Source organism: Cottoperca gobio, chromosome 7 (assembly GCF_900634415.1).
Source record: "Cottoperca gobio chromosome 7, fCotGob3.1, whole genome shotgun sequence".
Classification (NCBI taxonomy): Eukaryota; Metazoa; Chordata; class Actinopteri; order Perciformes; family Bovichtidae; genus Cottoperca; species Cottoperca gobio.
In genome coordinates, this window is record NC_041361.1 from 2,399,870 (window position 1) to 2,426,674 (window position 26,805).

The following is a 26,805-nucleotide window of genomic DNA, read 5'->3' on the forward strand; positions in this document are numbered from 1 at the left end:
GTCATAGTTTACGTACATTTTTCTGTATACGTAATATATTGTAATACTTCTTCTAGCACTGAATTGCACTACAGTGCCTAGTGTAGATAATAATACAATGTTACATGAGGTTTCTGTAGTCATTTATGCTCATTTAATGAGCTTTGGGCACAATCATATACCATCCTCAATACTACATGGTTGATAAACAAAAACATAATTTTTAAATGAATATTTCATGATATTTTTGATTTTATTCATATCACTATAAACACATTACCACTAAAGTATTCTTGGATCTATTTCCACGAAGATTATTGTGGATTTATTCCACAATATTCAAGATACTGCAGCTGAATGTGGGAACATCTATTAAAACTTCTGTACAAAACTACAGAATTAAAGTAAAAAGCAGGTCTATTTTTGGGTATGACCCAAAGATCACAGACTATCTATGAGTTCTTCCAGATTTTAGAGAACAAATTCATTCAGTTGATAAACACGATAGGATGCAGTTGGCAATATACAAATTTTATTCAAACGTAATTTCAAATGTGAACAATATTCAGTAGGATTTAACAAAGAGCTATTTATCTGAACATTCCCATTGGATACAGTAGAAAAGAGTATATGTAGGAATATCACAGATTTAAAAAAGAAAATATTCTGCATAGCCAGAAAGAAGACCCACAGTATACCCAACAGGAAATGTCCTTGGCTTGTAAGCAAGGCTGCATACAGACAATATGATCTTTTTTCGTGCACTATTGCTCATAAGTATTAAGTGAGACAGACGGGTCAGGGAAAGAAGGGGGGCGATGCCAGACAACCTGACTACGCCCATGCAGGTCAATGCATTCATTGTGGCATAACCCATGTCCACAGGACATAGTAGACGCTACACAGATACCAAACTCCTTCCATCTGTTGCAGTCACATCATCTTCTGCATGGAGTCTTAACGTGTAGTGCTTCATAAACAACAAGCTGGAGACGTCGATCAAGCCATTGAGTGATCGTGGAAGTGTAGAGGATGGCAGCACACACACACACACACACACGCACACACGCACACACACACACAATGTTGGTCAGGTGTACCCAGAAAAACAGAAACAAGGTTAACCACAATGACATTTGATTACCTGCTCATTTACCAGCCTCTGAAGCAGCACCAACAATGATTAGAAGATTATCACGGTGTAAACATTTGTGGTTTTGATTGTATTATGGGAAGGAGTAACGCTGGTAGATGATCAGTATCTGGCAAGTAAGAAACGGTGCGAGTCTGGGGACACGGAGCAGATCTCCCTCACCAATTCAAGTCATATTGAAAATGTACAACCAAGATACGTTTCACAGAAATACGTTCACAAAAAGTGTTTCTATAATATATATTTATATTGTTATCGTCAGATGTTATTTAACCAATAAAACTACCATAAACATTAAAGTTGGAATCATGGTGCCAAAAGCCAAATAAACAATTGGGTTATTTTTAAAAGAGGAATAAATTATAAAGATGATATATATACAAAAATATTAGCATTGAGGATATTTACAATTTAGTTTCAAGATACCAATTTATTTGCTATACATGCTGTTTACATGGGAAGGCTATCTGGTCTGCCCCCTACAGGCTGGAGGAAGGCATAACCATACTCGGTATCACTCAGTTGCTCATTTATCACAGAAACATATCTCCAGTGTACGATTGTGCAGAAAGATGCACTGATTAGGGAAATACTGAGGCTGATTAAAGTTAGAAATCTTCATATTTATGAAGGTCAGAACTGTACGGAGACAATAAGATTCACCTGATTTTAATTTTAATGCCTGAAAACAAAATCAGCACCTTGAAACCAGGCCGGCGAGCCGGTTGGTACTGTACACAGGTGCAGGATCTCAAAACAGTGGATTATCCTTTAAGAAGAAGAACTGCTTACACAACTCAAACTTCTTTATAAGAAAAGCAGAGTAGTAAAATACACTTTTACACAGTAGAAGAGAGTAAAAAAAAGAGATTTTCATTGGCACAAAAATCGTTGCAGCAGAATTGTAGTCTTCTCCATCCTGAGACCAGTCACAATTAGAAAATAGAGAGACAGACTCTGCCTCTTCTCTTCTTTGAGTTGAGCTGTATGTTGGTCACAGCGATAAACCAATTCGCCCAAGTGGCGAGTGAGTCTACACACTCTTATGAGAATCAAGGGTGTTAGTCTCGTACTTAAATCTCACAGCAGTTGGGAAACCAGCCGGAAATGAAGCACAGGGGAAGCATGATTACAGAATAACATCGTTTACCTGAATATATTCCAGTTGATCCAGGTCTAAATGACTAAATAAAACTCACAATATCCTGGCAAATTATCGTACGTCCCAAATAGTTGCTTCGCAAGTGGCAAAATGGAAGACAAACTCTGAGAGTTTCAAATGGTATCCCAAAGAAAAGGTGGTAAAAAATAGACATCCTGAAGTGGTGCTGTTAGAGGGGCAACACTTCTAATTCTCTGGACGTGTTCCACCCCTATGCAGTCTTTATGTCATAGTCTGGTGCAGTGTTGAAACTGGCAAACAACAAGTTCAGTCAGGTGTTTTTAACAGAGGAAGATATATATAGATATAGATATATCTATATATATATATATGCACAAACACAAGGAAGGTAGAAAAACCTGCTTGGGTGTGTACGGTGTTGACTTGACTGACAAACTAAATTACACAGTACCGTATGATAAGCTCAAGAATAATACCACAGTTGAGTCTTTTACCTACTTTTTTACTTACAGTCCCTCAGAGCTGAACAGTTGGAGAGCATGGCTAACTTTGGAAAGAGGCAGGAACTGAATGTTGCCGATTGGTTTGACGTCCCACTGATGCTCCTTGATGTTTACCGATTGTCCCCAGAATGCCGTCGGCTTTCTGCCCCGTTATACTGTACATACAAACCCTCACACACATACTTGTCCATGCACTCTGAAGTAGATAGATGCACATGCTCAGTTTTGCACATGCATGACGCATGCACATTTCCACGTTCAGCCCAGTTACAGGTTCTCTCCTGGCTGGTACTGAGGCTCTGTGGAGGTGAAGTAATCCTCCAGGAAGCCCTGCAGGTACTCGAAGGTGGGCCTCTCCTCGGGCTCTTTTCTCCAGCAGGTCAGCATCAGGTCGTGCATGGACTCGGGGCACTCTGCTGGACACGGCATCCTGTAGCCACGCTCCACCTGGTCCAACACTTCCCGGTTCACCATACCTGGGAGAGCAAAGGCACGATAATCACAATTTGATTCATATGATTGCTTAACAGACTGCCAGTCATACATCTTTATGATGTTGGACTGGTGGAGCATGACGTCAGTAACTGAGTCCAAGGGCCAGTTAGCATAAAAATAGGTGGCTAACTTTCCTAGCTCAAATTAAGTCAGTCCTAATATTTATGAAACAGAGAGGCTTAATGAGACTAGTCTAACCTGACAAGCTAAGACCAGCCGAAGGCCAATATTAGTCCTAAACTAAGTTTATGCAACTGGCCCCAGGTGATAAAAGCATCATGCACTCAACCTAAAATACACAGGTTGATCTCTCAGACTGAAAAATGACGGAGAGAAAATGTTCCTTGCCTGGATAGGGCACTCGGCCTTTGGTGGCCAGTTCAGTCAGCAGGACCCCGAATGACCAGACGTCAGATTTAATGGTGAAGCGGCCGTACAGAGCAGCCTCAGGAGCCGTCCACTTGATGGGAAACTTGGCTCCTGCAAGAGGACGAGTTTATTTATTATAACCAGAGGTGGTTAGTTATGAGCTAAATAACACCATAACATGTGATGTGGGGTCACAAGTAGATATTACTTCATTTCAAGAGGTCACCAGCTATACAGGCGGGGGAACCACGGTGAGACCTTGAGAAACAGTGTGCTGAAAACAAAGCGAACAACACCCTCCTGTAGTCTTACCTTGCCTGGCAGTATATTCATTATCCTCAATGAGGCGAGCCAGACCAAAATCAGCCACCTTGCAAACCAGGTTATCTCCGACCAGGATGTTAGCAGCTCTCAGGTCTCTGTGCACATAGTTCATCCTCTCCACATAAGCCATCCCTGAAGCAATCTGAGAAACAGACAATGCTTTTGTGATTGTCTGCACTGAAGGAAAACACCAGAGATACAATTTTGAACTCATTTAAGTGACGTGTCAGCAAATTATCGTGCGGACCTGTGAGGCCATGTCCACCAGCTGGGGGAGGCGGAGCATTTTACCCATGTCACCTTTCAGGAAATCCAGTAAGCTTCCTGTTAGAGACACAAACTGCAGGTTAGTAACACTGTTGGAGCTGTTGTGGTCATTAATGGTTCATTTCCACTTTAAATCTCTATTTCTATACCACTCTTATAAATTAATAAACAGATTTCTTTTTTTACAATACAAATAAAATATATTTTTCTGTACATATATAACAAAGAGTGTTTAATAAATTATGTTTTTTATTTTATTTTAAATACATTTGTTTTTTCAGCCAGTAAATCTTTACAGAGTTGCAGGTTTTCAGTAGATGCATTTACTCGTTTAAACATAATTACTCTTTTCCTGAGTTCTACCGTAAAATCATGTGAAAGTGCACGCTGACCTTGACCCATGTACTCTGTGACGATGTAGATCGGCTCCTCGGACACCACAGCATAGAGCTGAACCAGCTTCTCGTGTCTCAGCTTCTTCATGACCTGAGCTTCCTGGAGGAAGGCCTCAGGGGACATAGTGCCGGTCTTCAGAGTCTTTATTGCCACACGTGTTGTACCGTTCCAGGTTCCTGATAAAAGAAGGATGAGAGTCATACAGTTATTGATTGTTATTATAAGCTTCCAGCGTAGGCTCGTGTGGAACCAAATGAAGAACAATGTGAACACTTTTAGGAAGTGAGCAGAGAAGTTGTGTGGCTGATAATGGGCTAAAAATAGCTACAACTTTAGATAAATGGTTAAAGTATTTAGCTTCTCCCATTCAAAGTCAAAGATGTACGAATGTAAACGACATTAAGTGTTAAAATGTATGAAAACAAATTGTATGAATACATCATTGAATATATGTTGATGAAGTGATGAAATGCATTATTTCCTACCGCGCAGGAGACGATTTGATGAATACAACTTCTATATGCACTTTGGTTCTCCACAGAAATACAGAAAACCAAGAGAAGCTTTGGGAGATTCAGGTTTTGTTCAAAGCATAGATCAAAAGCACGGCTCACCCATCCAGACCTCTCCGAAGCAGCCCTGTCCGAGCTTGAGGTCGAGACGGAGGGACTCTCTCGGGATCTCCCAGGCATCCTTAGATAAGCCCTGAGTCTGAGGCTTCAGTACGGGACAAATGTCTGAGAGACTGTGACACAGCCCATCGGCATGCTCTGGAGGACACGAGGACAAAACATTTTTAGAATAATCTTCTAAGTGTACAAGAAACAGTCTGACAACAGGAACTCACTGCGATAGTGGTTGACCAGCTGCTGCAGGTTGCTGAACTGCGTGCGTGACGTGATGTAGAAGCCTCCGCTGTCCAGCTTCCTGATCTTGTAGTGCTTCACATTCAGCCCTTTGGTATTGTCATAGTCCAATACAGACAGACAGTAGGCACCTGAAGCAAAGAACAGCAAATATAAAAACGCGTGATGTATATAAATGCATATTTTGCTTAACATAAATATAAATATAAATATAAAAAGGGGGGGGGTGATACAATTGTTTACATGGGTGTTAAAAGGGAGGCTTTTAAGTTGTGTTGACAATGTGGTCATTGCACCACCAGAGGGCGGCATCGGGCAGGTGAAAGAAACAGTTGGTACTGGTTGATGTGGCCCGGTGGTTGTACAGTCCTCAGCTCCACACTGACCTAATTCTGTCGGGCTCACCCACCCAGTACCTCCCCACTCACTCGACTCACTTTCCCTCAATCCCTCCCCACCTTGTCCCTTTTCTCATTCTACGCAGAGCTTACATGCATATCCAATAATAGGACACTACGGGAACATTGTAATGTACATCTGTACACAAATCACACACACTTACACACGGAGCTAGCTGAACCCGTGGGGACTGAGTTGCTGCAGCAGAGCAGCTGCCTTTCAGACCCATCTCCAGTCCCACAGGCGTCACATCCAACCCCCCCCCCCCCCCCAATCTGCTTGATTCGTCTCTCTTCTGCACCCACACCGACACACGACTGACACAGCGCAGTGGGGCGCACAGTGATCAGCAGGGTGTCACGTCTTAATGCTAGACAGAATTCACTTTCTGCTTTTACTGCATGTTTTGGTAAGACTTGTCGTGGGCTTCATGTTGAGATCTGAAACGTTTCACTAGTTCATGTAAAAACGAACACGACGAAGCCACAAAAACACTACTACATTCGGATTAAAATGCTAATCAAGAGAACAAGTTGCAGGAAGTATTGTTTTACACATTTGGGGTAGGATTGCATGTATGTCTACTTCCCCTTAGAGAGTTCTTACCTTGACAGACATACTCTGTGTTAAACTCCTGGGCTGTTGTTGTGGGAGCCCCTTTGGCATTGTTCTACTGTTTAATGGGGCTGGGTATTATTTGACATGTTTTGCTCGAGGTGCAATACGATATCTGAGTCTCAGTAATATATGAAAATGATGATTTTGGAAATCAGAATTTGTATCAGTAGTACGGCATCTCAAGGAGTTGGAAATGTTTCCTCGTTTAGGAAATATTAACATCCTTTTCAACAAAAGCCCTTTTTATTTTAAAGCATTTGGAGCAAACTTTTGATACTCAGCAGTTTTTGATACTTGATCCTAAAAAAACACATTTGGGTCATGACTCAGGACGTATTGAGGTTTGATTCGCAGCCCTACTACGGTCAACAGAAGCAGAATTAAGGATGAGTTTGCTTCTTTGGCTGCACACACTTACCTTTGGTGGTCTCACTCTCTCGCACCAGGAAAGTCCCTCTTCTGTTCTCTAAACTTAGCAGCAGCCTCTCAGAGTCGCGGCGAGTGATTTTGCCAAAGTACCACCTGGTGAGGTCGAGATTTATAAAAACATGGAACACACAGGGAGCCGGTTGGTGAGGGGAAGAAATTGCATGTGGGTGGAAGAGAAAGAATAACGAAGCGAGGGTCAGTTGTTGCTCATGGTTTCAGAAAGTGCAGTGAAACTCTATCTTTGCATTCCAGATGCAATGCATACTAATGCCTACAGTGCAGCAGCTGCTTACCTGGACTCTAGAGTCAGTCTGAGATGACTGGAGAGGCAGGAGGAAAAGTGAGAAAGTGAGTTGTTATAAAAGTATAAAAGTAGGTTGTGTGGCTTGATTGTATAAGCAAGCAGGTTAGCAAGCAAAGATCAGCATCGCACGTCCCCCAGGAAGTAGAAAACAGTAAACAGACCACAGTCATTTCAAGGGAAACTTCCACATTTGCTTTCTTGCCAAGACTTAGATGCAATGTTTGATACGACTCTCGTGTGAAGCATATCAAGCGAGAGCCAGAAGCCTAGCTTAGCTTAGCTTAGCTTAGCATAGCGAAAAGACTGAAAATAGAGCTAGCCTGGCTATGTCTTAAAAAATCCACCCACCAGTGGATTATGAGGGGTTGTGTGTGTGAGAGTATTTCCCGCCCGCGCACAGTGACTTTGAAGAGTCCTGCTCTCAGCGTGAGCCAAGAAATAGTTCCACACATAACCCCCATGCAAAATCACAAATTGCCATTTTTTACACTTTAGCTTTGAGGCCAGGGTAGCCGTTCCACCCCCATGATTCTAGCGTCTATGCTAAGCTAAGCTAACCAGCTGCTGACTGTAGCTTCATATTTAACAGACAGACATGAGAGTGTATCAAACGTCTCATCTCAATCTTGAAAAGAAAGCAATAAAAAGTATTTGACTTTTCTTTTAAGTGCTTAATTTGAATTCACATTGGAATAAAAAGCAAGAATCAAACATTTGAGCGTTATATATCTTTCATGTGCTTGATGAACGACAGATACAAGAGGCAGAGCAAGAAGGGAAAAAAAAGGTTTACTCTTCTGCCTGGATGGAGTCAGATGGAGCTACATAATTGCTGGGGATGTAACCGCTCTCTCCGGTGGTCAGGGAGCGCGCCAGCCACCAGTCGCCTTCTCTGCACAGATAAAACGGAAACACACAGCTTCACAGAGGCTCATCACACATCCAAAACACACAAATGACACTTTCTGACGGGCTTGTGTTTATCAAGTGTCTCAGAGTATGAATAAATTGAAGCTGATCATTTGGCTTTTTCTGTAGAACTTATTTCAGATCCCAAAGTAATTGAGATCTTGGCTCCTGTAGAAGTTTGATAAATGCAAGCCCAGGTTTCTTTACTGTTAAAAAATATATGTGGAGGTTATGCATCTATAAACAAACATGCATTCAAAGTGAGGGATGATGCTTGTATGCTAAACTTAATCAGGGAGTGAGCAGCTTTGCAGCACTAGATTACTAGTTTAATTACAGTTTGATTACATTAATTGCCTCCAGTTGAGCTGAATTGATTATAGCGCTGCAAGGCTTCCCACCAACTTCCCCCGACTACTGTACTGAGGGTTCACGGGGCATGGGCAGAGTTATGTGGTTTGTGCCTTACTAGGGAAGTGGTATTACAGGTGCGAAGGTACTGTATAACGCTTCAGGTGATACAAACACACAAGCAGACAAAACGGCACATTCAACGCCAGAGAAGCTTCACAAACCTGCAGTTCACCTTCCTCCTGTAAAAACATTGTAAAGGTTTGTGATGGAGAAATGGAAAGAAGGGATGAAAGGGACACGGTGGAAAAGAAAAAGGGGTTAAAGAAATACAGAGAGCACGTTATGAGCAGTGGAAGAACAGCAGAGAACACAGAACACACTCATAATACGCATAAAGCTACGAATCTAAAATATTTAAATCATTACGTAACTTGATGATGAGGGTGAACAACAAATAGGGAGGGGAAATAAAATCATTAAAAAATATAACTGGACCAATCAGAAAGCGAAGAAGTCTCTAAACTAATCTTAGAGATTGTTAATGGATTCTGGATGTACTTGACCCAATAATGATCCAGGTCTTTGGCTTAAGGGGCCAGATGCAGCGATAATCCACTATTGTGCTCGGCTCCTGCCTTCTAGGTCAGCAGTTTGTTAGTGGGCAAGCAGCACTGGGAGTGAAGCACTACAGTATATGGTTCACTGCACCTCTATTGATTCATAGAGCACGCCCATATTTAAAACAACAAACAAGCACGTCTCCCCTTAAACACGTTAGCTTTGTGTTTGGGTCTCGCAACAGCAGCCTAATTCTAAAAAAAGGAACAATAAAAACAGCCGTGTCCTTACTGAGGTGGGCTGTGCAGCGAGACGCAGTCAGTCTTTTGTGAATGAAGCAAAAAAAAAAAAAAGTGTCAGTTGACACATAAAAAGCAAGATCGACTGAGGGAAGTCCGTTTCTATGGTAACAGTGGGTTTCGGAGAGATGGCAAGTGGCATGCATTTCAGAGGGTGCAAAGCAGCCAGTCAGACGACTGAGCATTAACTCAGACAGACAATCTGTGGACGTGTCTATGTGCAGTATTCGCCAATCAGTGTTTGTGTATGAAAAACAAAAAGTGTTCTTGGACCCTTGTTGAGTTGAGCTGTGTGTACAGAGGGCATGTGATTTTGGTTTTGTATTTTTCCTTACGTGTTGTTGACTATCTGGAGGCGTTCACCCTTCCTGAAAGAGAGGTCTGAGGCCGTTCTAGACTCGTAGTCATACAATGCCACGAAGGTCGTCACGCCTCCTATCAGGAGATACAGTTGGGGGATTAGCAAAGACATACTGTGCATACAGTTAAAACAACAAACCTCTGAGGTTCTCACCTGCTAGTGTGATTCTGTTGGGAGAGGTGACACTATTATTGTCCACACCTCCAAACAGGGTGAGCTCTGGAGGATTGCTCATAGACTGATTGCCACCCAGACCTCCATCCATAGTAGGACTACGATTGGGTGTTTGGGACTGTTGATTGGCGCTGAGGTGGTGGCCGCCCGCCCCTCCTCCAGAGCTGAGGTTGCCCTCGAGGCTGCGGGTTCGCTGCCCGACATCCTTGGGCTTACTCTTGGATCCCCCCATGGCCAAGGCCTTCAGTGCATTCAAGGACAGAGATAAAAAGTCAATGAGACAGACGGAAAAAGTAAGACATAACATAATTTAAATGGCATTTCAAGGCACTGAAAAAGAAGCATTACGTAATAATTTCTCATTTCTTTCTTATGTTATTTTCTTCTGAATACATTCTCTGGAAAAATTCCTATGACTGCAACAAGGCCAGATGCAGAAACCAGAGACGGAATAGAGAGCGCGGCTCTAAGCCCACTGAGACTCAGTGTCATGTAGACCACATGAACCACAGCTTCCCAACGGACAGTGGAGCAGCTGCCACTCCTCGTTTTCAGCACAGACATGAGACCCACTTCACCCCACTGCCACCAGCTGAGCATACACACAGCAGACATGTCTCACATGCCTGCATGCACATGTGTCAGACACAGATGCATATACAGAGAGACAGACACACATACAGAGACATCAGCATTTTGTAGCTTTATTCAAACGGGTGTTTTATAGACGTGTCAGTATATTTATTTATTTAGCCGTCTCCAACCAAACCCTGTTCACATCTATGCCACTTTATTCATCGAGGGGTCTTTGTAGTGGTGCTGAATTACTTCATTGATCAACAGAAGATTGATCACCAACAATTATGATTATTACCAATCAATCATTTAGGTCATTTGCAGCCACGAGGCTGTGCTAAGGCACGGCGCTGCTAACACTAGCATGCTAACAGGCTAACATGGTAATGTTAACATGCTGATGTTTAGCAGGTGTAATGTTCATCATTTAAATGTTGTGTGTTAGCATGCTTAAACTAGCACTAAAACACAAAGTGCAGCTGAGGCTGATGGGGATGTCCTTAGTTTTCCGGTATCTGTATATTTAAGTATTAGATACATTTTTATCAGTGGTGGTGATGAAACGACCGACGACAAACGTCACTAGAACTGCAGCTAACGTCACACACAACACACACACACACACACACACACACACACACTGCTGGCCTTAAAACCAAAACAATTGCATGAAAGATGCTAAAATAGTGTGTAACTTGTGTGAGGTGCTGTTTCATCACTGCAAGTGTGTGAACCCGTTCACGTTACACAAAGCTCATGTGATCCATTACTAATTTAAAAATAATTGATTAGTGCAGCTTTAATGGTAAAAACGATAATCAACACATGAATTAATAATGAATTCTTTGTTGCAACTCTACTCTGCAGCCACAGATCAATTCATGTTCTCTGGATCCATGTCACTTATGTAACAGCACATTACTTGAACATAGCTCGTAATGTTGAACAGTAGCAGTGAAGTCGTTACAAATAGATTTAATCAGTGTGAGCATCGGTGAGTTGTCAAATGACAGTATTGAATTGTATCAGTAATGGAGTAAATTTGAGATACTCGACCAAGACCTCATGAAAACAGACCAAAAGGTCAAGAAGGCCGTTCTGGATTGGATTTGGATCCTGTGTCTCTTCATCGCTGAAGCTTCACCGCCTACTCAAGCTGATGAAGTGGCTCTAATAACAGCTTAGTGCTGGGAAATCATTACACTAAGCCAAGGATAATTTAGAGACTCAATCCTGTGCTATCCTACATACATGCAGCCACGGGGGTCCACTAGGAAATGCTAATTTACAGAAAACAATTAGGTGGGGTGAGAGCCCCTCTGATAAGCAGAGGAGGATCGGAGTGCATGTGGGTAGTGTCACTGAGGCTATTTAGGAGGACATGCATCTGTTGGATCTGACATTGGAGCCAATGCATGAGCCCCACTCTCATTCACAGGCAAGCGGTCTAATTCTAAACGAGACGCGAGCTACGACACACGGGCTAGCAGTCAGAGCGACACATGGGGGGGAAATGTGTGGCACAAAGAAGAGCACAGTTATCTAACCACGCAAGAGATATTAGTGAAGCTGTCACTGTTTGTTGTCAATTTGGATGCTTCCTCCCCCCCCCCCCTTTATTATAGGAGAGGGAAAGCAGAGACAACATAGGAGATAAGAGCTTTCAGTCAGTTTAGGAGATTCATGGATGTACAGGATGATCAGCTCATCCAGAGGAGCAGTGATGCAGCTCAAATAGATATCAAAACAGACAGAGCAGCAGGAGGAGGGACGAAGGGGAGGGGAACATAGCAAGAGGGTTCATTTTGGGTTGGCATCAGGAATGGGCGAGATGGAGGGGGGGGGGGGAGGGGGGGAGTGTGAGCAAGCGAAGAGGGGTCAATGGGGAACGGACAGTCGATATCAACCCCTGGGGCAAGTCTGCACAAAAGGGCGTTGCATCCCCAGCAAGTGTAACATAGCGTGCAGGTTGACACACACACACACACACACACACACACACACACACACAAGAGAGCAGACACAAAGATGACGGGTGGCTCAGGGAGCTGCTCTTTGTGTGATCTGTGTTCTCCCCGAGCAGACTGGTTGCATAGTTAATAAGCCATCGTAGGCAGATCACAGCGGAGTCGCTGACTCTCTCATCTCCACGAGTCCGCCGTCTAAAAGCTCTCCCCGTTTGACACAGATGACGCTTTCACTTAAGGGTTGTCGCCTTTAATGAGATAACTCAGGCGGTGCTTAAATAACACACTATGTGGACAGACCATTACTAAATACTGGTGACTGACTTATCCTGGCATGCTGAATATGCTTGTTAGGAGGCAGCTGTCCACGTAACATAACGTCTGATGTGGTGAATGAGAAAAAGCTCCATTTTAACCACTCACACATCTCAAGGCTGAAGAGGATTTTGGTTCCTTTAGCCAACAGCGTCCTCGTACTCTGACCCAGCGAAGACCAAACCAAGTAGCACCAAACAAGAGCATTAAGAGAGTCTCGGGCTTTTCTTCACACTCAGTTTGCAACAAAGCCATCTTTTGTCAGCTCACAGCAGGCGCCGTAAACAAGACACAGAAGTGGCCTGTGGCTTGCGGGCTGCCAGATCTTAGCGTGTTTTAGCTCCAACAGCCGGCAGGAAATATGGAAATGCAGGAAGTCATGAAGCCGAACAATGTCGTGTTTTGCAGGAATCATATTTGTGTGTCTCATCAGTAGCTAATATAACAAGAGCCTGATTCTGGCCTAATAGGGCTGAGGTACTGTAACAAGCACCCACAGTCTGAGGGGGCGGGGCAGGGCTGCATGAAAATCCCTCAGGCAATGTGGGAGGGGAAGGAGGGGTGAGGCTGGCTGGCTGGGTGGGGGATTTGGTTAATTATGCATAAGATCTGACAATGAATTCCAAATCCTTCAAGTCTCCTGGGCTTTTGGTAAATGGGAATAGTCTTTTAATATTGCTGCCGGGGTTGTTTTCCCCCCACAGGATGTTGCACATCCCTGTTTTGCTTGCTTTTCATTTGATATGAAAAGAAAACAATTACAATCCCTGAATGGAGCCCTCTTTATTCATTTACAAACAGGCTGATGGAGTCTTTGTCAGCGCAGGATCATGACACTGGTCCGTTCCCTTTAACAACGTAGGCTTTGTAATGAGGTCTACTGTGCTCTGGCTCGCTTAAAGAGAAAACGTATTTTCATCTTTCGGGGAAGGATTAAACAGTCTTGAACATCAAAATTGAACAATCTTGATGTTGTGTATGCAGGCTTAATGAGAGATTTCCCACGACGAAGCTGAAGCAAAGTAATACTGAGGGAGAAGGTGAAACTCTTATGTAAAGCGGCATGTCAGGACTTGTATGCTGCGATGACAGCTCGATATACCTCGCACTAGTGCTCCTTGCTAGAATACACGGATAGGGCATGTTCTGACAATCTACTTTCACTAAAAGCCCAGTCTGTAATGCCTCATGGAGCAGGTTAAAGGTCACAATTAAGCTTGTTCTGCAACTCTATAATTACAACAATGAAACTGTTGTCTTCACACTTTGAAGGAATAACAAGTGTTCCTGCAGAAAGACTTTCATTCGTTCCTGTTCACGTACGATGATGGCTCACTGAGTGGGATTATAGGTATTCACATGACATGAACACTTTGTGTAGGTTTATTATGTATAAGTAAGTTTCATGTCAGTGTCACCAGTTTAGAGATAACTAGCAGAGCCATCAGCGCTCGCAAATAAGTAACATGTAACATTTTTAATGATGCACAGCAGCGGCAGGAAACGGACTCGTATCAGCTCTAGGCTTTCAGCAGCGTTCCTGAAACCTTTGTGGGTGTCACACGTCTTGAACAGCAGCCATGAACCTGCCGTGCATCATTAAAAGGGTTACATTCTTCTTCGTGAATACTTTAGAGGTGACGACAATGAAGGATATGCAGGATAAGATAAACTAAAGTAAATAAATAGATTAATGAGTTTCTAGCTGGTTAGTTGCTGAACATTTTAGTCCTCTGATAGTAACTGTACCACGCTCCTAACGGTGTACTTCAGCAGGCAGAGACGATGGTTCAGACACAGACAGTGATGACCCAAGCTTGGCCACTTACAAAGAAGAAGTACATTTTGGATCATTAAAGCCAGATGATATGATGCTGAATGAGGCCTTTGTGCGGGACATGTCCCACACAGTGACAGGGAGACAAGCGTAGACTCCGTCCTCTGCAGCCCAGAGGTATACTTTTTATGTTTCAGTGCGTTGTGAATCAATTTGTTCCATAATTACTTTACATCAGTGTTTTCTGCTTCTGTCTTATTTAGTGATTTTTAAAAATATTAATGTATTATCCCCTGCCTATGCAGTTCTCATAGATCAATAGAAAATATAGATATAATGTTTGCCTGTACACTATCAGGGGGGTCGTGGCACTCTGCTGCATCTGTGTCCTTCTCCTTCTAAATGACTGACAGACAGAGATCTCCTTCTTTTATTATTTTACACAATATGCAAATGACCTGTAACTTTCCTAAAATAATAATAATAAGTTTTAAGTTTTTTTTCCAAATAATAATAATTTTTTTTAGATGAAATGATGCAATGATGGTTGTTTCTTAGTTTATTCTTGGAGTCTGTAGGCCTTGTATGTTAAATAAATTGGTAGGATGGGGGTGAAGCGGGTTGAGTGAACAACAGGAGCCAGACAGCAGGGAGACATCATCAGTTTCGTTTTACATAAGCAACCTTTAAATGTTTCAAATGGTGTGTGTGTGTGTGTGTGTCTGCACTGTTCACATGTGCTGGAGTGCATGAACACAGATGGACTGTACTCAAAAATCACACACACCAATTATGAGCTCATTCCAACTGGGTTTTCCTATTTAACAAAGAATTTAAATCCATCCCAGTCTTCTTAATTAAGCATTTGTCTCATTAGAGTGAAGAGGAAACAACTGATGCAGTTTGGGGTACAGGAAGTATGTGTGTGTGTGTGTGTGTGTGTGTGTGTGTACAGGGGATGCATACATGTGTGCCTGTGTGAGCCTGGCGGATGTATTCCTTCATCTCAATGCTCTCTATGTAATTACTACGGGGGAGAAAGTGGGGAGGCTTTGGCTCCTGCGTCACCAGCCACCAATCGTAGCATAATCCAACCCTGCTTGTTCTGTCCAGATTATCAACATCTATGGCCTAATCGTATTCGGCAAACGCTCTGATGACATTCCATCTGGGACCCACAAACAACACGGGTGCTGCAATGACAGGACAGACCGGTCGAACCACCACAACTGCTGCCGTCAGGCCTCAAAGTACATCTTTTATCTTGTCTCAACAAATCCAGCTGCTGTGGGAAAACAGGAAGAATCTCCACCTACAGTTTACAAAGCCAGTCACACAGTTTGATAAAGTCACCTCTCCAACACTCATTCTGTACCACAACAGGTGGGCTGCTTCCTGGTTCTGAACAAACATGGGTAATAGTTGAATGTCATCTTGTTTCTCTTCTGCTTCAACAAACAGGAATAGAGGAAATGGCTGCTCGGACGTGTTTGCACACCGCACAGGTTTCAGCGATTGACTTTGGTATCCGTCCTCGCTTTCCATTCACTTCCCCATTAGGTTGATCATTAAAATAAAAGAGGGTAGATGAAGTAACACAGCAGAGAGTATGTCATAGAGCTCCTGTCACTGCAGCTCTTTTGTATTGCGAGTACACACTAAATCAAACCGTGAACCAGCTCGGAGCCAGAGAAGCTCCTCAGTGTTTGGAGGTCTGAAGGTAAACACACGCCCCCGATGGCAGGACTCTGCTGAGTCCTGGATACAGTGTGTGTACCGACCCTCCCCTGCTCCTGTCACGGGCAGACACAGGGATGGGGAGGCGGTGGAGTCAATATTTACCACACCACGCACACACACATACACAGCCTGTTGCCATGGAGGCGATTCCAAGCATTCCACAAAAGCAACAAACTGCACAGATGTAGGATAGTTGCACGCAGACTTTCTGGGCCAGAACACCGCATGCCTCTCTGAAGAAGGAAGCGTCAAGATTAGCGACGGCTCCGCCTCTCTAAATTATGAGGGACATCTGTCACGTCCTGAAAGAAATGGAGAAAGCGACACAGAGAAAGCGAGAAGGTGATATCACCTGAAGAAATTCTAGCACAGGGCGATTACCATAAAAAAAAACATCATGTTTACCCATTTCCCCAGCCACTCAGGAGGCCGCAGTGCTTCTCTAATAGGATCAGACGCTGTGAGCCCTTATCCCTTTCACTGTGTGCACGTGCGTATTTCATACCGATGGTATTTGTGCTAAAAAAGCGACCTACAGTGTTCAAATCACCTTTTGTTTGCCATACGCAACAGCTAACCCGACCTTCAAAATCATATGACATATCTGGGCTGGTGGAGCCGAGCAGCTGGCCGCTCTATCTTAAACCCCGTGCTTACAGAGGAATTTTTTTGTCCACTTCCAAACAACAAACACTGCTGGCACCAACTGTAGGTTCATGGATTTTCTGTTATCCTCTGTTCCTAATCTGAGTAGGACATACACCAAATTATTTTGGGATTGAGGCTCAGTTAGAAAATATCTGGGCCATTTTAGATGAGGCGATGTCTTGGCTTTTGCAATGAAGGGAAAGATCTACTGAAATATGTCTGTTAAAAGGATGTCTCAGCATTTTGGGAAATATGGAAATTTGCTGTCTTGCTGCAAGGTATGATGGGAAGAATAATACCGCGTTCATAGCTGTGTGCTAAACAGGACAACTGCTATGTTAGCTTAGCATAAACAGCTAGCCTGCCTCAGTTTGAAGAAAACTAAATGTCTTCCAGCACCTCTAAAACATGTCAATAAAACAGCAATTGCAGTAACTTTGACAAACTGTGTGGATTAAACAAAATGGGGAATAAATCAATGCTAATTAGCGACCTTTAGCAGGTGCTTTTATGCTAAGCTAAGAGGCTGCTGCCTTATGTTGAGTGGACATATGAGAGTGGTAATAATATTCTCATTAAACGCTCAACGAGAGAAGAAGCTTTTCCCCAAAAAAGCAGAACAGGAAGAGACGTAGACTCTAGAAGCCAGCTCCACCTACTCCTTCCCCAACATTATGTCAAATCCCACACAGCTACACTTGAGCCCCAACACATCCCAGTTTCCCAGGCAGCACTGTGATTAAATATGGAGAAGGAGCCACGTCACAGTCGGACACATCTAGACATGTCATACAACATCTTCCCCGCCTCAGTGACGGAGACAGAGATGGTCTAGAGCTCAGACCAGACCAGTCACATGACACCTATGTGAGACTGTTGCCCTCCTGGCTCAGACCTAGCAACAAAATCAGGGACTACTTACTTGCACAAAAAGTAGTCCCCGGATTTAACAGAGACCTTCGACTAACCTTCCTAGACTGGGTGTGACAGGCAAAAGGCTTAGATGAGACAGACGGAGAACATTACAGTAATTTCCTCCGCTTAGCTCATCAGGTTTGTTGCTAAACAGCGAATACATTCCTGAACAAGAACCAATAAGTACCAATTGCACAATTTACAGTTTCATGTTCAGAGGGAAGAGAGCGTAATGTCAAAACAGAAACCAACCTCATGTTGAAACAAATTTAGTAAAAACCCGTTTTACAGCCCAAGTTCTCTCAGCGTATCACGTGTGATGAACACAGATGCACATCCAGCAGCAGCAGCAGCAGCGGCGGCGGCTATCACTCTTAGATCTGAGGCATCTGTGGCACGCACAGTACCGTGCCCGCTCAGCAGGGGCCTGCGGGTGTTCATTGTATTGTGCGGCTGAAGTGAGAAGCTGCGTATTGTTCCTCTTTGGCGCATTAAATACCAAGAATAGACAGAATGCTTTACTACTGTATTGGTGAAATCTCTAGTGCTTCTGACAAACACACAGGTCGTGTTGCTTTACTCAGACTTCAGCTTCATGTCCTTCTCTCTCTGCGCACTCCTGCTGCTGCTATAACCTCAATATGGTCGTTAAGTGAAGTGAGACAGATGAACTGTGGTCATGTGTTCCAACAAGAAGCGGGGAAGAGAGGGAGGAAGCGAGATGGAGGAGAAGAAAAAGATAATCCTCAAGGGCTTTGGTACCCCCCGCCCCCCCCCCCCCCCCCCCCCTCTCCCTCTCTTGCACCCTTTCCTCATAATTTCTCCAGTCGTTTCAGGAGACTTCCAAAAAGGAAGAATTAAAAAGGTGAAAATTAAAAATGACATCCAAAGGAATTGCTTCTCAAATATTAGTGAACTGGTGTTGAACTTAAAGAGGCGGGGACACACTCAGAAACAAGAGAGAAAGTCTTCAGCTGGTAATATCACAAAGATATTAGAGACGCAGCATCAAAATGCACTTTGGATGTTCTGCAATAACATCGGGCTTATGTTTTAATGCTTTAGATATGTCGCCTAACAGTGAACTTAAGCTCTGTGATAGAAATCCCTTAAATTCAATCTCTCATCACATTTCACAGAGGCAGCATTTGATCTGCTCAAGTCCACAGAGACTCCCAAGTGCTCATGCTTCAGTAACGCAGGGCCTTCAGCGTTTAACTTCTCATCTGCACAGCCAGGGTGTGGGAGAAATCCCTGCAGCACAGAAATATGAGGCTCAACCCACACGGAATATATATCATGTATACATACATGTATACATGATATATATTGAATATATACATATATATATACATGAATATATATCATGTATACATGATATATATTCCGTGTGGGTTGAGCACACACGTGTGTATATATACACGTGTGTGTATACATGATACATGTATACATGATATATCATGTATACATGTATCATGTATACATGTATCATGTATACATGTATACATGTATACATGTATACATGATACATGTATACATGATACATGTATACATGATACATGTATACATGTATCATGTATACATGATACATGTATACATGATATATCATGTATACATGTATACATGATATATCATGTATACATGTATACATGATATATCATGTATACATGTATACATGATACATGTATACATGTATACATGTATACATGTATCATGTATACATGATACATGTATACATGATACATGTATACATGATACATGTATACATGATACATGATACATGTATACATGATACATGTATACATGATATATCATGTATACATGTATACATGATATATCATGTATACATGTATACATGATACATGTATACATGATACATGTATACATGTATCATGTATACATGTATCATGTATACATGATACATGTATACATGATATATCATGTATACATGATATATCATGTATACATGTATACATGATATATCATGTATACATGTATCATGTATACATGATACATGTATACATGATATATCATGTATACATGTATCATGTATACATGTATCATGTATACATGTATACATGTATACATGATATATCATGTATACATGTATCATGTATACATGATATATCATGTATATACACATGTATACACACACGTGTATATATACACACACACACGTATATATATATACACACACACACACGTGTATATATACACACACACACTTGTATATATACACGTGTATATACACACACACACACACGTGTATATAAACACACACACGTATATATATATATATATATACGTGTATATATACACACACACGTGTATATATACACACACGTGTGTGCTCAACCCACACGGAATATATATCATGTATACATGTATGTATACATGTATACATGATATATATCATGTATATACACATGTATACACACACGTGTATATATACACACACACACGTATATATATATACACACACACACACGTGTATATATACACACACACACTTGTATATATACACGTGTATATACACACACACACACGTGTATATAAACACACACACGTATATATATATATATATACACGTGTATATATACACACACACGTGTATATATACACACACGTGTGTGCTCAACCCACACGGAATATATATCATGTATACATGTATGTATACATGTATACATGATATATATCATGTATATACACATGTATACACACACGTGTATATATACACACACACACACGTATATATATATACACACACACACACGTGTATATATACACACACACACTTGTATATATACACGTGTATATACACACACACACACGTGTATATAAACACACACACGTATATATATATATATATATATATATATATATATATATATATATATATATATATATATATATATACACACACACACACACACACACACACAGGTATATATATATATATATATATATATATATATATATATATATACACACACACACACACACACACACACACACACACACACAGGTATATATATACATGTGTGTATATATATACACCTGTTATATACTGTATTCACAGTATATATACACCTGTATATATACTGTATTCACAGTATATATACACACATGTATATATACAGTATATATACAGTACAGTGTATATATACACACATGTGTTGTATACAGTATATATGTGCAGCTAATCAAATAAAACAGAAAATGCTGGATCACAGTATAGAGACATAACCATGTAAAAATTGAAAATAAGAAAGTGAGCCAGGTGTGTGTGTGTGTGTGTGTGTGTGTGTGTGTGTGTGTGTGTGTGTCCATTGTGACATTCCCAGGTTTGTTGCAGCAGTGCGACTGAGCCCAGTCATGATTGAGGAATGCAGAGTGTAGGAAGAAGGCGAGTTGCAACTCCTCTCCTGCTCGCAACGGCCCAAAGCAGGAATGTACAGGGAGCAGGTAGAGACACTGTCAGATGCTCGAGCCGCCCCCGAGCCACACACGCCACCACCCACCCCAACACATTCCCTGCACCGTCTGTCAGGGAAAGCAGCCACGAGCGGCCACGTTGTAAGAACAAGAATGTGAGTCAAGGTCGTAACACACTGTGGTTGTTCCTCCTGGCCACGAAAAGGCTCCCGACCAGATTGTGCTTATTGTCAACACAAACCTAAACGCATGCTGAGGGTATCATCCAGCTGGTAATCAGCTTAGTCGAGCCTTTGTGTGTCTCTTAGGGATCTGTATTATTATCATTTGAAAATATATATTCTTATACAATTACATGCTTCATTGACAAAACAGTACAAATCCTACAAAACATTTTTAGAGCACAATCTCTTGTCCTTACGTGCGGATGCAGAAGTATAAATAAAGCTGTATCAACATTTCTATCGCTGCTTTGGCTGAATTCAAATCTGAAACACCCACCAGGGTTCGATATTAACATTTTAAAATGTGCTCATGTCACGCTTCATCATCGAAACATAACTGCTCCCAGTCATGACATTTCCATAACAGATTGGAGGGGGGACCTTCCCCATCCCCCCCCCCCCCCCAACACTGGAGTGATTTCCTCCACCTCTTTGTTCAGAAGGCACTGATTTCAATATTCAAATGTGGCTGAGTGGGGCTGAAGCGGTGAACGAGACGCTGGCTGCGGGGCAATCAGAGAGCTGGAGGTGTTGTCGGAGCTTTCTATAGGATACAGAAGGAGGCAGGGTTCACCAAAACTACCCGACTAAAGAGGAAGACGGCCCCCGCTCGCATCAGAGGTCAGGGCAGAGGTCACAGCCGAGAGGAAGCAGCCGTCACGTTTAATAGAGCTGAGTTCCAATACAACAAGGTACAGCGAAGAGGCGATGATGACAAACACCGCGATCATAAGGAAGCTTTGAGTTTACGCGTCAAGAACGACAATGTTGTCCGTTGAATAACTAAAGTAGGTGGGAAGTGCACTGACTTTGTTCCATATGAGCCGGAAGGATACATTAGTAAGTGAGAAATCACTGCACTTTGCAAAGTAATCACTAAGTCATCGGTGTTGTTTATAAACCTCTCACAGATACATTAAAGTCATTCTGTGAGAGAGTCAAACACTTAATGCAACTTTAATATTGATGCAGGACCATGAATCTCAATTACTTACACACACCAAGCACGTAATGATCACTTTCATTATGAATTATTCTACAAATTATGTTCTTGTTTGTTCTATAAAAACATGTGAAATAGTAAAAAATACCTTGTTTTAAAATACTTTTAACCCAAAGTAGTAACTAAGCATTATTACTTAAACAACACAATTAATTAAATACATTTTTTGGCTCTTGTTCTGCTTTTTAATGACTCGGTGTGAGGATCTGAAATCATGTTGTATATTTGAATAGGAAATTCCACACAATTATGTTCCCGTTATCTGCTTTCAATCAGATTATATAACACCGGGGCAGAAGTTGGCACAGGCGGGGGTCGATCATCTCTCCAAGTACACAATCTGCAGAAAAACTCCCATGTCAACATATACTGCAGTGATTCTCAGAGGATGGAGAGCCTTGCGTTTTAGGGAGGGATGGGGGGGCATGTGCTCTTCCCCGCATCTCATCATCCTGACCAGGCTCGCACAGCTGCGCCTACACAAAGCCACACATAGAGGCATCTTTCTAAATGCCAAAGACACTTTTCCTGTCACAAGAAATGTGCACGGAGCGACGGGAATGAGGGTGTGAGAGTGATCGCTTTTTTTCCACAGAGGCAACAGTGGATGGATTGAGTGGAGATGCGTGGCCTGTGTCACCCTGGCCCGTTCCCAGAGCACAGGGGCAGGAAGTGGCGAGGGATCCTGGGAGGATACAAGCCCCGCTCTGTTTGTCTGTATCAAACTACTATCAGACACTTCATTCAAATGGCCAGCGAGCACAGGCCCATCTGACGGAGCGATCCTTGTCGTTCAACTGCCTTTACTGGCTTCATGTTTGAACGGTCTACTTCTCTCCTGCGGTCACCGGAGTTGAATTAGCATGGAAGTTAAACCTTTACGTTTGATGGCCGACGAAGTGTCCAACAATGACACGAAAGTAGGCCACTGACACGTAAAGCTTAAACACAGAGAGACACGCAGATACAGACGGGATGGGAGAAAGAGCGAGAGAACAGGTGGCACGGGCATTCCCATGCTCAACCTCAATGCCCTTGGAAGCGGCTGGGCACTAATTAGCACTAAATCTGGGCCAGAGCGACAGAAGTTTAGTATCTGCCACATGAAAAATTCAAAAGGCTTTTGTCAGCAGGGAAGCCATCACAAATCTCATGCCCCCCTTTCGTGTGTACAATCCCTCCGTCTTTCTCTCCCCTCGGAGTTTATCGCACATTTCATTGGCAAACTGAAGAGGGGTTGATGCTGGCGTTAGTGTGTTTTGTTTGTTAAGTACTCCAAAGCCAAAGGGGAATAATGTGTTGTTTCAACAAAGAAGAGGCACACTGCTGCCACTAGAGCCCTGACTCGTTCACAGTCTTCCTCTGTCCTGCAGTTTTCTTTTTTAATTCCTCTGGCCAATAAGCTAGTTCTCTTTATAGTATCACAAACAATCACAATATGTCCTCAGCGCTCAATGCCAATTAATCCTCATCTGACCTAAAGGAAAGCGGGCCACTCACTAGATCAAATGATGATCTCAGCAAACCGCCAGCTAGAGCGGAGTCCGTTTAATGCAACTGCTCAGTTCACTTCAGCACAGCAAATACACACATCACTATCAAAACCCTTGGCTGGGATGCTTGAGAAACCCCCTATAGACCACCCTCTCTGAATAGGTGCACAAAAGCAATTTTGCAAGTGGAAGCGACTCGTCTTAAAGCCACCGATCCTCCAGGGCCGGATAGCTGCGGAAACAAGAAGTTCATTGATGCCAGGCCCAGTGTATCACCCTGACAGACAGACCACTCCAGTATAAGGGGGAACAAAGGGGCCAGTCCACAGACACGTTGCCAATTAGGAGGAATTTCGGCCTCAAGAGCCACTTTCCACCAATCGCATTGGAGCTGACATAAACTTCCACGGCTTTCATTGGAGAGCATTCATGGGATTCCAAGGAGCATTAGGTCCCCTCTGTGGAGCCTGAAAGCTGGCAGTTAGAAAGTACAATGGACCATCTCGTACCACTTTGAGAAACAGTCCTCGCTCCCTGGTTGCACTGGTTGCAGAATGCATGCTAATAGCCTGGAAGAATCTATCATGTACCGTGTATCCCCTGGTGACCATGTTATATGTGGGAATTTAGCAGAATGCGTGATAGAAACAAAACAGCAAGCAAAAGTGAGCATCATGCGTGCCCTGGGGGGTGGGTTTACACAACAGGGCTTCATCCCCAGCATCAGTTTGCATGTCATTGGCCCGATGCACAAGTTAAGGACAGTGAATCCATCATGTGGGAGATAATAGGTTTTTGCCGGCCTGCTGCCCAACATCCTAATTCCTTCAGGATAATACAAAAAAGCACTAAAATACAAACACATCTGTGGAGGATAAGTCTAATGCACTACTGATAATTAAATGTAATAGCACATTTATATATATATATATAAAAATATTGATGCCTCTGAAATATGTTTATGTAATCTTTAGGTTTTAGGCAAATCAAAAATCTTTGACATCACACTGTAATAGTGGCACAGCTAGTTCAAGAGTGTGTGTGTGTGTGTGTGTGTGTGTGTGTGTGTGTGTGTGTGTGTGTGTGTGTGTGTGTGTGTGCGCACAAAGCTGTAGTGACGTCTCGCACAAACGTTGGAGAGTAAATCTGGTCTAGACGCTAAAGCACGTATTACTTTCTTGATAGATGAGACTAAGTTAGCAGATCGGTACAATGATCCAGTGTACAGTACATACGGGGCAATGTCACAATGACAAACCATTTGGAAAGATATGTTCTGTATCTATGTACATGTTCAAGGACATCAATTACATACTACGCACTTTAAAGTCTATGCAAACCTAGTCTTTTCTATTATTAGTCGCCACAACATAAGAGTCAATATTTGGGCCTTTGAGTCATGTTGCGGTGCAGAGACTAATCCTAAACATATGACAGCCATGTCTTAAGTGTGTGGGATCCTAGGGGAAAGGAAATATGTGGCATTCTGAGTGACCTAGCAGAAGCAAATTATTTAAAAGGTAGTCTTGTTCAAAAGATATACAGTATGTCTTATTCATCCGCTGTGATCTTCTCACTCACACATAAAAACAGCAGGTAGCCCATAAAAACTCTCACTGCAAAGCGACTACAGCTGGCAGCTTTAAGATTGTCTTGTGAAGGCTTCCACTCAGGGAGCCATTCTCCTACTAAAAAAGGAGGATTATGAACAGTGAAGATTGCTGTGTGATTAGGTTATATATGTTCCCAACAGTGCTGCAGAACAGTATAGTACAGCATGTGGCCGAAATCAAAGACTGCAGCATGCATCTTAAAAAAAAAGAAAACCTCTGATGAGTCACTAACTCTCAGACAGGTACAGTTGGTGGTATAACAGTGATTTTGGTGAACCACAAAAGTGAGAAAGGACAGTGTCTGATCATTACTAGCAAAGCTCAATTTAGCAAAATATAAAAAAGCCTGCAATATATGAGTGATAATTTAGGTCATAGAGGTGTCAAATGTGAGTGTAAAAAAGGAGGGTAAAGTAAGGTTTATGTCTATCTCCAAACAACATCTGCAGTACTGTTGAGATCAAAACCCTCATTCATTTTTAATTAACCCCTGTCTGTCCTGTCTGTCATTACTGAAGTCACCGGCACTAAAATAACAAGTTTAGGGCTACTTACCCTGACGCGCAGGATACCGGAGATTTGGCGTCGTCGCTCTTCTGCCGATCAGACAGGAGGGTTTCGCATCAAACCATTAATGATCTGATTTAGAGAAACCAAAAGCTCACAGATTCCCAAATATCGAAAGGGTTGGATCGGTGGGTAGCGGCAGAGACAGTCGGTGACGAAACGAGCGACAGGGAGGCGATGAGGAATCCCATTCAAGTGGAGGGGCGGCCCGGTGAGGTCATGACGGGGAATGACTCCGAGGCTAAGAAAACATCTTCACATAGAAATCAATTACACTCAAGTGGAAAGACCCGACCACAAAGATAGATCTTTTTTCCCGACAGTCGGCCTCTGTGCAGGAAGAACATCAAATCAGGACCAAAACACTGGGAGGCGATATTAGAGGCAGGAGGGGGAGGAGCCTCCAGCGCATTGCCCGGCTCTGATTGGTCGGATTGTTTTGTGCACAACGAGCTCTGATTTAGGTGAATGGCTTTTCATGGAAGTCCCCGCTCACCTGAGGGTGCAGGTTCAAACGAGGCTCAGTGTCGACTTTTTTTTAATTTTGTGCACGACTAAAATGACAGTCAGCGTCACATCATGCATACTGTTTTGAATCGAAAAGCAACGCTTGTTGTTTAATTATTGTATCAAATGTCTTCAAATGTGAGCT

The 26,805-nt window shown here is 42.6% G+C and overlaps 1 protein-coding gene across 4 annotated transcripts; it reads right to left on the reverse strand.

The window, feature by feature from the left end:
• Nucleotides 1-491: 491 nt before the first annotated feature.
• On the reverse strand, nt 492-26,514 carry src (v-src avian sarcoma (Schmidt-Ruppin A-2) viral oncogene homolog). Of its 4 annotated transcripts, XM_029435391.1 has the most exons (14): nt 26,142-26,514; nt 9,860-10,121; nt 9,681-9,780; nt 8,710-8,727; nt 8,019-8,117; nt 7,215-7,241; nt 6,911-7,014; nt 5,457-5,606; nt 5,224-5,379; nt 4,606-4,785; nt 4,194-4,270; nt 3,935-4,088; nt 3,602-3,733; nt 492-3,234 (listed from the first exon to the last, which is right to left on the reverse strand). In XM_029435391.1, the coding sequence occupies exons 2-14, from the start codon at nt 10,110-10,112 to the stop codon at nt 3,026-3,028; spliced, it is 1,659 nt and encodes a 552-aa protein (XP_029291251.1). In that variant the 5' UTR covers nt 10,113-10,121; nt 26,142-26,514; the 3' UTR covers nt 492-3,025. The 4 variants fall into 4 exon arrangements, with proteins under 4 accessions (XP_029291251.1, XP_029291252.1, XP_029291253.1 ...); XM_029435392.1 differs by lacking the exon at nt 8,710-8,727; XM_029435393.1 differs by lacking the exon at nt 7,215-7,241.
• Nucleotides 26,515-26,805: the final 291 nt, after the last annotated feature.

What these genes read in the sequence shown, in the direction of transcription:
- src (XM_029435391.1), bottom strand. Translation starts at nt 10,112, where the DNA reads ATGGGGGGATCCAAGAGTAAGCCCAAGGATGTCGGGCAGCGAACCCGC. An exon ending in AGACTGACTCTAGAGTCCAG is followed by an intron (nt 7,015 to 7,214) that starts GTAAGCAGCTGC and finishes CGACCTCACCAG; the next exon opens with GTGGTACTTTGGCAAAATCA. An exon ending in CACAGAGTACATGGGTCAAG is followed by an intron (nt 4,271 to 4,605) that starts GTCAGCGTGCAC and finishes TGTCTCTAACAG; the next exon opens with GAAGCTTACTGGATTTCCTG.